At 36.8% G+C, this 15,600-nt stretch overlaps 1 protein-coding gene across 2 annotated transcripts in view; it reads right to left on the bottom strand.

The window, feature by feature from the left end:
• The window catches only part of LOC127854984 (DNA-directed RNA polymerase I subunit RPA2-like), a 57,580-nt gene that overhangs the window by 29,883 nt on the left and 12,097 nt on the right, over positions 1 to 15,600 (bottom strand). The window contains exons 2-13 of one of the 2 annotated variants that reach the window (XM_052390193.1): positions 14,211 to 14,288; positions 11,949 to 12,008; positions 9,694 to 9,768; positions 8,093 to 8,212; positions 7,655 to 7,720; positions 6,655 to 6,729; positions 5,304 to 5,402; positions 4,004 to 4,099; positions 3,314 to 3,390; positions 2,649 to 2,798; positions 2,116 to 2,169; positions 246 to 363 (exon numbers count right to left, since the gene is read on the bottom strand). In XM_052390193.1, coding sequence (XP_052246153.1) covers positions 246 to 363; positions 2,116 to 2,169; positions 2,649 to 2,798; positions 3,314 to 3,390; positions 4,004 to 4,099; positions 5,304 to 5,402; positions 6,655 to 6,729; positions 7,655 to 7,720; positions 8,093 to 8,212; positions 9,694 to 9,768; positions 11,949 to 12,008; positions 14,211 to 14,288 — 1,068 coding nt within the window. The remainder of the gene's footprint in view (positions 1 to 245; positions 364 to 2,115; positions 2,170 to 2,648; positions 2,799 to 3,313; positions 3,391 to 4,003; positions 4,100 to 5,303; positions 5,403 to 6,654; positions 6,730 to 7,654; positions 7,721 to 8,092; positions 8,213 to 9,693; positions 9,769 to 11,948; positions 12,009 to 14,210; positions 14,289 to 15,600) is intronic. The other variant, XM_052390194.1, reaches the window with a different exon arrangement.

Here is a 15,600-nt window from a genome sequence, read left to right as displayed (position 1 = left end):
ATAGAGAAAGTGTTATACTCTTTGTAATGAACTGTGTACATAACACAGACTATATAACTTTGCAAAGGAAACGTACACTTAAAGTATACTTGTATACAAACAAGACAGCATTGAAAAGGAGCAAAACAGCTGCAAGGAGGGAAGGAACTACCTTCCCACTCCCCCGCCCTGCCTGGTTGCGAACCTTCTGTAACATCTGGCAAACATTGCACCCCACCCCCCCCCCCCCCCCCCTGGTTACCAACCTTCAGTAGCATCTGGTAGAAATGCCCCCCTAGCAAGACTTCCTGGAACATGGGACTGTCTTGACTCTCGCTGGCACAGCGGCCCTTCGCAAAGTCAAACAGCTTCCGGGTCATGTGTCTGGAATAGTATTGCAAATTGTGATTAACAATTTCATGGGTTTACGTCCTATTTCAAAAATGGTGATCAAAAAAGAATCCCACAACCCATGTCCGACTTTGGACATTTCAGAATAAATGACTGAGGTCCAGAATAATTTTTCAGAAGTTGCAGTCCTTGTGTCAAGTAAAACAAGAGCACTGAATAACGGGTGCCAATGCTCGGCTGCGGTGCAGTTTTGAATAAATGAAAGCTTGTCAGAATTTATTTTTTATAGGTCACAGTGAACTTGACCTTTGACCTAGTGACCCAAAAATGGGTGTGGCATGTAGAGCTAGTCAAGGTGCAGATACATACAAAGTTTCAAAGTTGTAGGTTGAGGCACTTTGATTTTAGAGGCAATGTTCAAAACCAAAATGTAAAGGTTTTAGCACATAGCGGACGACACGACAACGGACACGACGAGTTAGCTATGACAATACCTCGGGTTTTCTCATAAAACAGCCGAGCTGAAAATGACAAAAAAACACTTTATGTTTTGTTTTGAAATTAAAAAAATACTTCTTTTTGCCCAGAAATATTGACAGGTTTCCTTAACTTCACAATAAAATGGCATATAATGATTTATTACTAACCAGTGCAGCACACTTGTGATTAAATGCGTCTTAAATAGAACGCGAGATTTTCATTGGTTGATATGAGCACATAAGTTAAACTGGTTTCCAGCCTTCTAACAAAGGTACACCTATATCAGGGAACCATGCAACCTTTGCCCTTCCTTGAACTTGTCAATGTCTTAAGTAAAAGTTATGATTTGTGGCAGAAAAATTGCTCTTATTTTTAACGGTATAAGACATATGGGCTATTATGTATATTTTTTTTATCACGAACTTAGTTAATTGTAGTACTATTGTCAAGTGACACTTTTGTTACTGTTTATATTTTGATGATTTGTTATAAAAGATATCTCAAATTTGTTACAATTTGGACTTATAAACCTTTTGCATTGTGAAAATGAGAGTAAAAAAACTAGGACAAGGGACAAAATTGTCACAAAACAAGGTTTTCATTGTGAAAAAAAAATCTGATTAAGGGAGACAACTCAAACTGAACTTTTGAAATGAACAAACAAAATTAACCCCCTTTGTAAGTTTGTTTCAAAATAAATCTATTTTAAGTTGTGGTGACCTTGACATTGGAGATATTGACGTGATTCTTTCGTGCGACACACCGTCCCATGATGGTGAACAAATGTGCCAAATAATTGTAAAATCTCACAATGAATGACATAGTTATGGCCCAGGCAAGCTCATTTATTGCCAATTTTGACCTTTGAACTCAAAGTGTGACCTTGACCTTGGAGATATCGACGTAATTATTTCGCGCGACACACCGTCCAATGATGGTTAACAAATGTGCCAAATGATTTTAAAATCTGACAATGAACAACATAGATATGGCCCGGACAAGTTTGTTCCGCCCGCCCGCCAGCCAGCCAGCCAGCCAGCCCGCCCGCATTCGCCAATCTAATAACCAGTTTTTTCCTTCGGAAAACCTGGTTAATAAACCTGGTTAATAAATATATTTCCATTTATTTTCCTTAAACAAGGAAAAATTTCAGTGAAATTTGTTGTCCTGTAAAATTCTTCAGTTAGAAGACTGCATGCCCTGTGGTACTTGTTTGTTCCATTGCATGCCTCATGTCCCAGTTGCACAGAAGTGCTATCACACAGTCATTACCACACCGATAACAAATAACCTTTGTGTACTCACACAAGCAGATTGAACTTGTCCATGTCATCATCGAGATGTGTACAGATACATCTCCTAAAAACACATACATTATTATGTTTTAGTCAGGAATATGTCAGATGTCAACAAATGCCAAAATTTGTATACATATATTTGTATGTGATCTCCAAATTCTATCAGGATATCCCTATAGAAAGGCTTAAGAAGTCAAAATGTGGGGCCATAGTTTCTAAATTAAGTAGATGCATTGTGTATTTTACAAGCAAAAGTAATGAATTACTAAGTAGCAATACTTCCTTAACCCTTTCCAACTCAGAAGCAAAGTAAAAGTGGCTATACGCAACCAGCACAACTCAGAACAGCCTGCAAGTAATGCGCAGACTGTTCAGGTTTTATGCTGTTTGCTGCTCATCAGCATCTTAGGGTTGGAACTAAAGCCTTTAAAGCCTGAATCTAGCAAGAATGGTGTTAAATTTTATTTGAATTACTAAGGGACTGCAATCACGTCAAAGTGCGTATCTCAGCAGGAAAGGGTCAAGTTTTGACCCACTTACTTGTAGATGTATCTGCCAACCTGCTGATCAGTTTTCCAAGGTGCCAAGCCATACATGATGAACCGAAACCGCGACCCAATATACTTCAACACCGCCTGACGTGTGAATAGTTTCTCGTTCAATGCCTCTCGCAGCATTGCCACTATACAGCTTCAGAAATCATAAGTGAGATTTAGTTGGGGTTTAGGTATACAATGCAGAGAATCTTGCAAATAGGAGGATGAAATATAGGCCAAAAATTAGTCTTAGGAAAAATGCGACCAGCTTGGTATCAGACAAGTCTGCACATCCACTAAATGTCTTTTCAACAGCTACCCTGTCTTCTATTGAGACAATGAGACTATGCTTAACTTTATAGCAGACAGGGCAGCTCCTGACCAGACGGTAATTATGTGCAGGCTGGTCTGGAGCTACCTTATCGCATATGGCATAAGACCCGTTTTCCTATGACAAAGTCAATATCAGCTATATTTTTGTTGCAAACAGCATCTTTTCAGCAATCGTAAACATTTTTTGTGTTTAAATATATTTTGTGTTTGCTAAAGTGCTGTTTTTTCTAGAAAGATGTTTGTTCATGCAAGTGTTGAAAGATGCAGTAAATATATATTTCAATCACAGCAAACAGGTTTTTGAATGGAGATATGACTGGGGTAACGCCCACCTACCCTTTGTAGAAAGAGTCATCTTCCTTCCCCTTCACAAGCTCCTCATAAATGTGCCTGTCTGGCAGAGACACTAGACCCTGTAAAGGATGTTACATGATCACATGGGCTATCCTTTAATATTTCAGCCTCGTTCTGGGAAAACTGGGCTTAAAGCATGTGCGTAAATTGTCTTCCCAGATTAGCATAGACTTATCAGGGACAACACTTTCAGCCAAATGTGGATTATCTTTTAGACAAGACTTTTTTTTAAATGAACAAGAGATGTGTTTGTCATAAACACAATGCCCCCTATTGCACTGCTTTGAAATAAAATTTCAATATATCATTTGGCAGGTTAAGAAATTATCTCCCTGTTAAAGCTTATTACTTCCCTTGGATTGTATTTTATGACTTTTGACCTTGAAGGATGACTTTGACCTTTGACTTTGACCTTGAACCACTAAAAATGTGTAGCTTCATGAGATACACATGCATGCCAAATATAAAGTTGCTATCTTCAATATTGCAAAAGTTATGGCCAATGTTGAAGTTTTCGGATGGACGTACAGACTGACGGACTGACAGACGGACTGACGGACAGTTCAACTGCTATATGCCACCCTACCGGGGGCATAAAAATTCAATCAAAGCAGAGAAGTTCGTCTTCTATGACATTTATTATAACCATGATTTTGTTAGATAAGTGCCCACCTTGAGTATGATAATGATGGGAGCGAAGTAGACCTGGTTCTTATTGTAGAAACACAGCTGGGCTGTACCATTACTGAGGTAGTGAAGCACCAGGTTCTGCAACAGATGGGGAAGCATACATGCTGAAATATGACAAGGTATATTACAAATATGCCCAAATAATTATCTTATTCAGTTGTCAACCCTTTACTACTTAAATACTCTCTTTGTTGTTTTATTTGTGGTGCCTTAGAAAAACATATTAAATTTAGACCTTTGTTACTAAATTCAAGTTTTAAAGAGGCGGTTTGGTAAAATGAGGAATTTCAAAATAATTTTCATACCTTCAAAAAGAATTATGTTTATTAACAAGCGAAAAAAAAAGCTCTTTACTAAGAAAAATGTTTGAAATATTGGTTCATTAACATCTTATCATTAATCTAAAATTGGTAAAAATAATATAGCGTTTGTAACGCTTTTCATCAATAATTTGGAAACCACATTGAGTATAAGTAAAGCCTTTACTTTCCATTGCTCAGCAAGAAAGGCTGGGTGAAGCAGTAGTAACCCGCTGGATTTTGCTTCCAGAGGACCTGGGTGTGGATCCCCAGGACGGCAATAATTATTCTTGCTATTTTAATAAGTTAAGACTTCTAAAAACTTTATAGATTTGTAAGAAAACATATTTAATGCGAGTCCTGCGTCCTGGACTCACAAAAACGTCTGGGGATGCAAAGTTTTGCGAATTATGTGACTCCCAAAAATGCATTGAAATTTCTAAAAAAATAATATCGTTTTAATATTTGGACTCATTCTTTCAATTTAGGGACATAGATTTGCAAGTTATCGAGTCCCAGGACTCAGATGAGAATTTTTTTTTAAATATCACTGCCTATACAGTTTCATATTGCGTATCTGAGATAAAGCTCTACATATTTTCACAATAAAAAACAAAGAAGGACAATAACTCTAATTTAAGAAAGCGTAGGGTAATGGTTCTTGTGCGTGGCACTTCTCATCATTGATATCAATACACCCTTGAAGTTTCATGTTGAAGCCTTGTATTGTATCTGAGGCTGTATAGCACTGAAAAGTTACCTATAAAACAAAAACAAAGGGCAATAACTCTTATTTTAGAAAGTGTAGGGTTATGGCTCATGCGCATGGCACTTCTCCTGATTGATATCTATACACCCATGAGGTTTTATGCTGATATCTTAAATAATTTCTGAGATATATATAGAAAAGTTTTGTGACAGACGGACAGACTGACGGACACACAACGCCTTTGGCGGGGGATAAAAAGCACCTATGGACTCACAGTTGCGGAGTGATCGTTCATTACACATCTCATCATGACACCGTAGTCTGTGAACATGGGACCTCGCCCCTTCCAGGACGGGCGCTGAACACACATAGGCTGTAATAAAACAATCAACACTCAATGACAGCTCATTGTGAACATGGGACCATGCCCCCTCCAGGACGGGCGCTGAACACACATAGGCTGTAATGAAAACAATCAACACTCAATAAAATCTCATTGTGAACATGGGACCTCGCCCCTTCCAGGAAGGCCGCTGAACACACATAGGCTGTAATAAAACAATCAACACTCAATGACAGCTCATTGTGAACATGGGACCATGCCCCCTCCAGGACGGGCGCTGAACACACATAGGCTGTAATGAAAACAATCAACACTCAATAACATCTCATTGTGAACATGGGACCTCGCCCCTTCCAGGAAGGCCGCTGCACAAACATAGGCTGTAATGAAAACAATCAACACTCTCATGAGCTCGCTTCTAAGGTTCTCACATAAAAATAAATTCTGAGCTTGAGCCTGTTTTTATTCGAGTTTGAAAATACCATTTAAATACTGCTGTGGCATATTCTTTCTTTTTTATATAATAGATGTATAGAAATAATAAATGTTGGTGCAAACATATTTTAATATATGAACAGAGATCTGTGAGAACCTGGTTTATGGCATGTTTGTTAACCCTTTACCATTTAGATACGTATTTTTACGCATTTGTAGTCCCTTAAAAAGTTAAATTTAATAAGAGACCTTTCTTCCTAGATTCAAGTTTTATAGGCTTCATTTACAACCCTTAGATACTGATGATCAGCAAACAGCATAAAACCTGAACAGACTGCGAATTACTCACAGCCTGTTCTGGTTTTATTCTGTTTGCACATAGCCATTTTAACCTTGCTTCTGAGAGGGAAAAGGTTAAAGGCTCATCAGGGATGACTCTGCTTTGACTGGATTTTCTTTAAGAAGATACTTAGCAGAAAGTATTTTGCTAATTGTATAGCCTTTATTGGGCCATATTCCAAATTGGATTTTTTTCCATATTTTCCCCATAGCCAGTCCAAAATATACCAATTATTTTTTTACTTTTCATTGTATATAAAAAGATGAATGGAATGTAAAAATAAATACCTCTGACAGTCTGCACAAGCTAATCAGGGACGACACTTTCCGCTTTTATGGTATTTTTCGTTTGAAGATAGTCCCTTCTTAGCAAAAATCCAGTTAAGGCGGAAAGTGTCATCTCTGATAAGCCTGTGCAGACTGCACAGGCTAATCTGGGATGACACTTTAAGCACATTCATTAAACCCTCTTTTTACAGAGCACAGCCCAAATACAGGTTGTACTCACAAAATTCCTCCTTGGTAGCACCAACATTCGTATCACTTTCTCAATGCCGTTGATGATGAAATAACCACCCATCTCCTGTAAACATTTGACACATAATAGTAAGAACAGATTAAGTATTCTGCGATGGCTGGCCCATTGAAACGATTTATTCCTCCGCCACTTTGCATTGATTGTCTCAAAGCGGTGATCAAAGTTTTTATTATTTTATGTTGATAGTTAGTGTCCTGTTATAAAAGTAGAGGATTAGAACAGTAATTTCTCGGTTAATAAGAGTTTCTTGAGTTTGATTGTTTGCAATATTTTCAAAACAAACATTATATTTTTACACATTTGACATTCAAGTGAAAACAAACAAAAAACAAGTATTGTTCAAAGTGGCATTAATCTTGAGATGGTATGACTGACTCATGCCTTCTGCCCATTGACTAAATGACCAAAACATTGTAGCCGAATTTCAAGAAAATCCTTCAAATCGCATAGAAAATATGGAGTGGACACTAAATGGTGTCTAAAACATTTGACCTTGAAATATTACCTAGACCTTGAGATGACATTAGTCACCCCTACTGTACATTATATGAATTCCCTCAACTTTTTAGGCAATTTTAATGAAAATCGATGGAAGGGTTTAGGAGATATGCAGCGGACATAAAAGTGTTACGGACAGCTTGACTGATAGATGAAGGCTGTTTCTATAACCCCAGTAACAATTTAAGGCGGGGAATAATAACAATAATAGCTCAGTACCAATATCTTTTACTAATTTAATGTTAGCAACGCTAATATTGATATCCTGGTATCTTTCATGTGTTCTTTATGAAAATTAAGGTCAATATTGGTCAGAGAAGTCCATTAGTTGCAAACAACACATTCACATTCAGTTTTGACTTTTATTTGTCCCAATATCTTTTGATGGACAATGCAGACAAATATGCATTATTAAAAGTTTTAATTGCCTTATTCTTACCCCCTTCCCCCAGTATGGTGTAGTGTAACCTACCTCTTCTTCCTCCCCATGCTTGATCAGCTGAGCTGGTGACAACTTGGCCAGGTTACACACAGCACTCTGAAATATTTCAAAACACATAACACTTTCAAAACAGTTTACCTAATTGTGGCATTTATTGACAGCACAATTTTACAACAGCACACCATAATGAAATTCAGAACACAAATCAAATCTTAACTTAGATAAATATATTAAAAAACGCCTTATGTTCAAATTACTTACGAGACAAATTCAGAAAATCTCTATTTGTATTTATTAATAAGTTATAGCCCTGGTAATGAAAAATAAACTCACCTTAACCATGATAAGTAAATGGTATTAAAGAATGGACCCACCCTTACCATACCTACCCAGGTATGTCTTAAATCTCATATCCAAAATATATCCACACAGTTTTAACATAATGATAGTATTGAAGAAAGGACACACCTTGACCATGATAGGGACCTGCCCAAGGTTCCTGGTGAGGGAAGGGCCCACATGCCCATTCACAGAGAAGCCAATCTGGATCTGCAGTGAACCCTTGTAGGTGACAGCACGGCTCCTACACTGCAGGTATTGAAATCAAAGCACTGAGAGAAACAGATTTTGTGGTATTTAACACATTTATGCCTAGCATCTAGAAAAAAGGCCTTGGCAAACAGCGTAGACCCAGATGAGACGCCGCATGATGCTGAGTCTCATCAGGGTCTGCGCTGTTTGCTTAAAGGAATTTCTGTAAGAAATATTCTAAATATAGAAATAAATATACTAGACATCCCTAATTTTGGAAATAAATTGATCCAATTTAGAAGGATGGGAGTCCACTAGGCATAAATGCGTTAAACCTGGGAGCAAAAGAGGTAGTGTATAGTGGCCTGTCATTACTAGGACTAACATATCATGGGAATATGAGATAGATTATTTGTTCATTTAAGGGATGTTAATAAATATCTGAATATGCGTTTGGGGAAACTAGCATAAACAAATATTTAATGCAGCAACCAATGGCTTCATTCATGTTGACTATTATTTTACTACAATAAATGCTTTAGGAAGCCTGGTCTCTACTTACTCTACAATAATTATCCAGCAATAAAATTAAACAGAACAGAAACCACACAGATTATCTTGACTTATAAATAATTATTACATGGTCTTAAAAGCTTCAAATTCTGGATTTAAACAGAGCATCCACAAATGGACCCCATAATATACCCCAAAAGCATCAACAGCTGTCACATGCTACAGAATATATGTAATATACATTTTTACAGGCTTTAAAAATGTATTTGCATATTTCGGTTTAATTTTGTTTTAGGTAAGAAGACCATGAATTAGAAGTCTCTGCTTAAAACACAAAAGACCCCAATTTGGCTTTTGTTTGAAAACTCGTTTCTTAAAAAAAAAATGAAGCAAAATACAGAGAAGTGCAAGTTCACACGCTGGTAAAATGATAGTGGAGTGTCAGCCCTGTAGCAGCAATACATTTTTGAGTTAAATGAGACACAAATTACACAATGTAAAAACCAAATGTTGAAAACAACCCTACCAAAATATGAAGTTTGGCAAGTTCAATTTGTTAAGACTTTTGCTAAGTTTGAGCCCTCAAGCAACACTAATTTTTGAGTTACAAGCTACAAAAAAACAAGGGCCATATGGATCAGACAGATGGATGGGCAGATAAGACCAAACCTACTTGCCCTCCTTCATTACCTGTTAGTGAAGTACAAAAAAGCCTCCCTATATGAGTCTTGTTCTGTGAAAATGGGGTTTAAAGCATGTGCGTAATGTGTCGTCCCAGATTAGCCTGTGCAGTCTACACAGGTTAATCAGGGTCGACACTTTCCGCTTTTATGATATTTTCAGTTTAAAGAAAGTCTCTTGTTAGCAAAAATGTAGTTTAGGCGGAAAGTGTCATCACTGATTAGCCTGTGCGGACTGCACAGGCTAATCTGGGATGACACTTAACGCACATGCATTATGCCCAGTTTTCTCAGAACACGACTCAGATAAAAAAAAAATGGACCATTGTGTGATACCCTCTTTACCTCCACAGGGTATACTTTGACCGTCCTTGGGCAGACTGCCTTCTCATGCACTCTTGGATTACCAATGATGACATCCTGTAGAGAAGAACAAACAAGTCAAATTGAAGAGCTATTGATTATAATTTCATTTCAGTTCTAAGAAGTACATACTTGATGCTTTCTAACCTAAGTTGTGCAGATTCAACACAATTCAGTTAAAATGGAAATCCTATTCCTGGCTTGTCAAAATTGAGTGAAAAGTGGTTTAACGCATGTGTGTAAAGTGTCGTCCCAGATTAGCCTGTGCAGTCCGCACAGGCTAAACAGGGACAACACTTTCTGCTTTTGTGATATTTTTCATTTCAAGAAAGTCTCTTGTTAGCTTAAATCAAGTTTAGGCGGACTGCACAGGCTAATCTGGGACAACACTATACATATATGCATTAAACACTTTTTTCACAGAGCATGGCTCATTTATTTGATACCGGTCTGTAAGTCTGTCAGTAACACTTTTCGGGTCAGCTACATATCAGTGTTTTTTTTCACCTTTAGGGGAATGGTGGCGGGGCCCGTCCAAAGGGGAAAAACGCGTCGTTTTTTAAGAAAAGGGGAAAATTAAAAATTAACTCTTTTATATGTAAGGATATTTATTATATGAATACATATGTATGCATGAATGTAATATTCACAGCTGAATGTCTTTGTCCTATTTCTTAAATATATACCAATGATTTTTTCAACATTAGTATCTGACAGTTCAGCCTTCATGCACAGTCTTAATTTTCCTTGCCATTTTTGGTCTAATTGGGATTTTTTAAATCGATAAAATGGAAAATGTGAGCATTTTTTATCAATGAAATGGACCAAATTGGAATGTTTTTATCAACGAATATTGACACAATATACCTAGATACATCAGGCCTTTCCCTGGCCATTTTGGGAAAAATATGCAATTCATGTTAAATTAACTGATTTGGGAAAAAATAACTTAATATAACTCTTTATAATAATTCAAAATCATATTAATTATAGTTATATACTTTATTAGTTGTTTATGAAATAAATTTGAGAAATATCAGGGCTCAACATTTACCGAAAAACCAACTTGCCCTACCGGGCCAAAATCTACTTGCACTGAACGTTAAGCAACTTGCCCAAACATGAAATATCACATCAACTGTAAACCTCATATTGTTTGATAAACCAAAATAATTCACCTGTAACCTTTTTTATTTTTGAACATTTAACAAAATGATTACAGCAATTAAAGTCTAAATTAAATGCTCTTTGTTCTTTTTTGCACTTTTCCGGGCGGACAACTAGATTATAAAACAAGGGACAAAATTGTCACAAAACCAGGTTTTCATTGTGAAAAAAAATCTGATAAAGGGAGAAAACTCAAACTGAACTTTTGAAATGAAAAAACCAAAATTAACCCCCTTTGTAAGTTTGTTTTTTAAAAAAATCTATTTTTAGTCGTGGCGACCTTGACATTGGAGATATTGACGTGATTCTTTCGTGCGACACACCGTCCCATGATGGTGAACAAATGTGCCCAATGATTTTAAAATCTCACAATGAATGACATAGTTATGGCCAGGACAAGCTCATTTATGGCCATTTTTGACCTTTGAACTCAAAGTGTGACCTTGACCTTGGAGATATCGACGTAATTATTTCGCGCGACACACCGTCCAATGATGGTGAACAAATGTGCCAAATGATTTTAAAATCTGACAATGAACGACATAGTTATGGCCCGGACAAGCATGTTCCGCCCGCCCGCCAGCCCGCCCGCATTTGCCAATCTAATAACCAGTTTTTTCCTTCGGAAAACCTGGTTAATAACTTGCCCAGACCCAACTTTTACTTGCCAGGGGCAATAGGACAACCATAAATGTTGAGCCCTGTATATTTATCATATGACAGTTATTTCAACAACAATTTTTTATTTTTTTTAACTTTTGGAGGGGATTTTTTCTACAAAATGGGGGAAAAATATATACTCTTTTTTGAGGGGAATGGGGCCGAATATCGGCCCCGAGATTGCCATAAAAAAAACACTGCATATATTTAATACCCTTTGATAGATTTTCATAACACTTGCCTCAAATGTTCAGGCCATCAGGACATTGTGAAACAGGAATGAGTGAGTCATGCTTGCTCAAAATCAAGGTCATCACTTTAATGTCAAAACAATCTAGCTGTCTTGTGAATTGCCTGTTGGTCTGTTACATAAATTCTGCTGTAAAATATATGAATCATAGAAGTCTTACCTCCAATTTTAAAGATACTTTGTCACCATTTGGCAGGGCAAATTCAACAGGTTCTAAGTTCTGAAACAAGGTAAAGGAGTAACAATTTTTTCAGACAAATGATTTTTAAACGGAATTTAGAATAATTAATTATCAAGATCATATACATAAATATTTGCCTGTCGTAAAAAATAGATCGCATACATGACAAGTTAGTTGAAGACATGTCTGACTGGTCATTAATCTTTCATCTTATGGCAACAAACAAAAGACAAAAATTTGATCAAGATTTGAAAAAAATTGTTGGGAGAAAGAAAGCAGCAAATTTTGCATTGTTTTAAAAATTAAAAGCAATAACTCTGGTGTGCCTGACGTGAATTAAATGGTTATTAATCATGGCATCCATTTTATGTCAACAAAGATTTCCAGAAAGTATGGTTAACTGTAAGAGTAAGAGAGCAGTCAGCCGTCTGCAAAAACTAGCCAGCTATCAGCCATAGGGTGTTCACGTCAAGAAATGGGAGTATTTTTTTTTTTAAATAAAAGACCAGGTTCTCCTCAATGTGATGCATCTACTCATGAAGATTAAAGTTAAAATCTTTCAACATGATAATGCTATGCTCTTGACTACCTTTAGGTATGAAAAAAAAAGGGAGATAACAACACAAGAATGAGGTTCAGGAAAATTGTATGGTCCTTGTGCATTGCACTTTCTCTAAATTATAAAACAATGACTGGAACATGCAAACTCCTGCATACAGGGCAAGTTGCTGACTTAAAGCGGACATTTTACCACAAGCAATAATTGACAAGAGGTTATGTTATGCTTGCTATCAAATTATTACTTAGATTCATCAAAACGCCTAAGACCAGTAAAACTGTACAATATGAATTTGGATTCTCTAGTTTAGAGACAGTGTGCTTGTTTTAACAGGAATTTTGAGATGTGATATTTCCTTGCAAACTGGGACAATGTAAACAAGGGCTGTTTGTAAAACATGCATGCCCCCCATATGGGCTGTCCGTTGTAGTGGCAGCCATTGTGTGAATACGATTTTTGTCACTGTGACCTTGACCTTTGACCTAGTGACCTGAAAATCAATAGGGGTCATCTGCGGGTCACGATCAATGTACCTATGAAGTGTCATGATCCTAGGCAAAAGCGTTCTTGAGTTATCATCCGAAAATCATTTTACTATTTCGGGTCACCGTGACCTTGACCTTTGACCTTGTGACCTCAAAATCAATAGGGGTAATCTGCAAGTCATGATCAATCTACCCATGAAGTTTCATGATCCTAGGCGTATGCGTTCTTGAGTTATCATCCGAAAACCATTTTACTATTTCGGGTCACCGTGACCTTGACCTTTGACCTAGTGACCTCAAAATCAATAGGGGTCATCTGCGAGTCATGATCAATCTACCCATGAAGTCTCATGATCCTAGGCGTATGCGTTCTTGAGTTATCATCCGGAAACCATTTTACTATTTGGGGTCATTGTGACCTTGACCTTTGACCTAGTGACCTCAAAATCAATAGGGGTCATCTGCGAGTCATGATCAATGTACCTATGAAGTTTCATGATCCTAGGCCCAAGCGTTCTTGAGTTATCGTCTGACAACCACCTGGTGGACGGACCGACCGACAGACCGACCGACAGACCGACATGAGCAAAGCAATATACCCCCTCTTCTTCGAAGGGGGGCATAAAAAGGCATTTAATTCATAAATAACTTTAACTGACATTGTATGGGTTGAGAGCAGTGTTGAATAAATTATGATTATACATAACATACTTATAAGTTGTTGGTATACAACTTTAAATCCCTTTTCTTATGTATTTACGATTTTGGTCTCTTTTTCAATATGAGTAGAAAAAATTAGCACCTCTGACAGGATACTGTTACATTAGGAAAACAATCTCTGATTTTTACCAATAATGCACAGTGTTTTTTTCCCATTCAAATTTGGGGCTGGTACATGTATATGGACCCATTCCCAATAAAAAAAGTATATTTTTTCCTCAATAGGCCCTTCACATTTCCAATTTAAGTTCATTTTAAATTTATCTTACAGTTTAGTTCATAGCCCATCCATCAGTTGACCTTCACTATAAGTATTATTAAAAATCATTTTTAATCTCGATTTTTAAGCAAAAAACATCAATACTTACATGTATTTCCCAATTATATTTAAAAATAAAACCCAGATTTTCCCAATCCTGGCTCTAAAATGGTTTAAAAACAACAGATATAGTATTTTTACCGCCTATGTAGTTTTACCTGAACAATGAGACCTAGTCCTTCATGGAGCAGGCAGTTAAACGACTCAATATGAGGCTTGATCAGATTCTGCAGGACCTGCAATAGATTTATAACAGATTGAGATCTTAAATGAAATAAATTCAATCACTGTAACAGCAGTTTCAGGAATTTTACTTTAAATGACAGGGATGGTAATATTATATTCATGTATATGAGCTCAAACTCACTCCAAGTGAGGCAGAAACTTTTGACTGGTATAATTTTGCTATTTATATTACATTCAAATGTACAACATTTAATTTTGACAAAAGTTGCTCCAATGAAGAGTAATTGGCAAAAAGCACTTCAATGCATCACACTCTTTTTGTATTTAAAGCAAAGAATTCTCTTCTGAAATACGATTCTTTCAGTACAAGTTAGCATGTTTATCTGTTGTATCGGCCCTCTTAATGAATACAAGATGCGAATTTTAGAAGCAAATAAATACAAAAACATGCATGTGTTACATGTCAATCTATAATTCAGGGGTTTTTTTAGAAAAAGGGGAAGATGCTGGACGCTGGGTGAAAGGGGAAAATAGAGTGCGAGAGAGACATATTTGGGGAAAAAATAAAAACTGTTTTAATCAATGTCTATGACTCATCTGCAGAGGCATGTCTCTGTCCTTTTTTTTCTTCAACACATTAACAATTAAGTCAAAGTCCTGCTTTGAAAGCTCCTCCTGGTACAGGTTGATGGGTAGACGATCTAGATCTGCTACAGTATTGGAAAAGGAAGGTGCGGCAGCTGCCGATTGTCTACGCTCACTTTCACAATGTTTGATGGCGATTACCTCCGAATCCTGATGGGTTTCAACGGTTTTCGATGATTAATTCTTAAAAAATGTGTCAATGCGTTTTTTATTTTCCAACTCCAAACGTTTTATTTTTTTGTGTATGAATGCCAATTTTTTCTGTTTTCACGTTTACATCTTGGCTTTCACATAACCTGGATGAAAATTCGACTGATTTCCGGTACTTAATTGATGAAATACCCTATTCGCCCAATTCCTTCCAGTGAAATAGTCATGTGATTATTATGGTTAGTTGCCCGGATAAAATTTTCATGACGTAATTTAATTGCTAAATTTGAATCACTGGGGTTCCCAGTTTTGTGTGTTCGTTGGGAGAGAGAGAGTGCGAGATCGTTGTACATGGTACAAGTTGGGTAAGTGTCGACTAACCCAAAGGAAAAAAAACAGCATTTCTTGGAGGGGAAAATATTATGTTTTAGGGAAAAATGCTATTCTTGGAGGGGAAATTGTATTTTCAGGAGAAACATTTCTGGTAAGGAAAAACGCTGACTAGCGGCATCACTTTCTTAGTAAAAAAAACCCGGTAGTTAAATGTATATTATTGGACATAACAAC

Source organism: Dreissena polymorpha, chromosome 13 (genome assembly GCF_020536995.1).
Source record: "Dreissena polymorpha isolate Duluth1 chromosome 13, UMN_Dpol_1.0, whole genome shotgun sequence".
Lineage (NCBI taxonomy): Eukaryota > Metazoa > Mollusca > Bivalvia > Myida > Dreissenidae > Dreissena > Dreissena polymorpha.
Note: the sequence above shows the minus strand (reverse complement) of the source record. Positions and strands in the feature narration are given on the sequence as shown.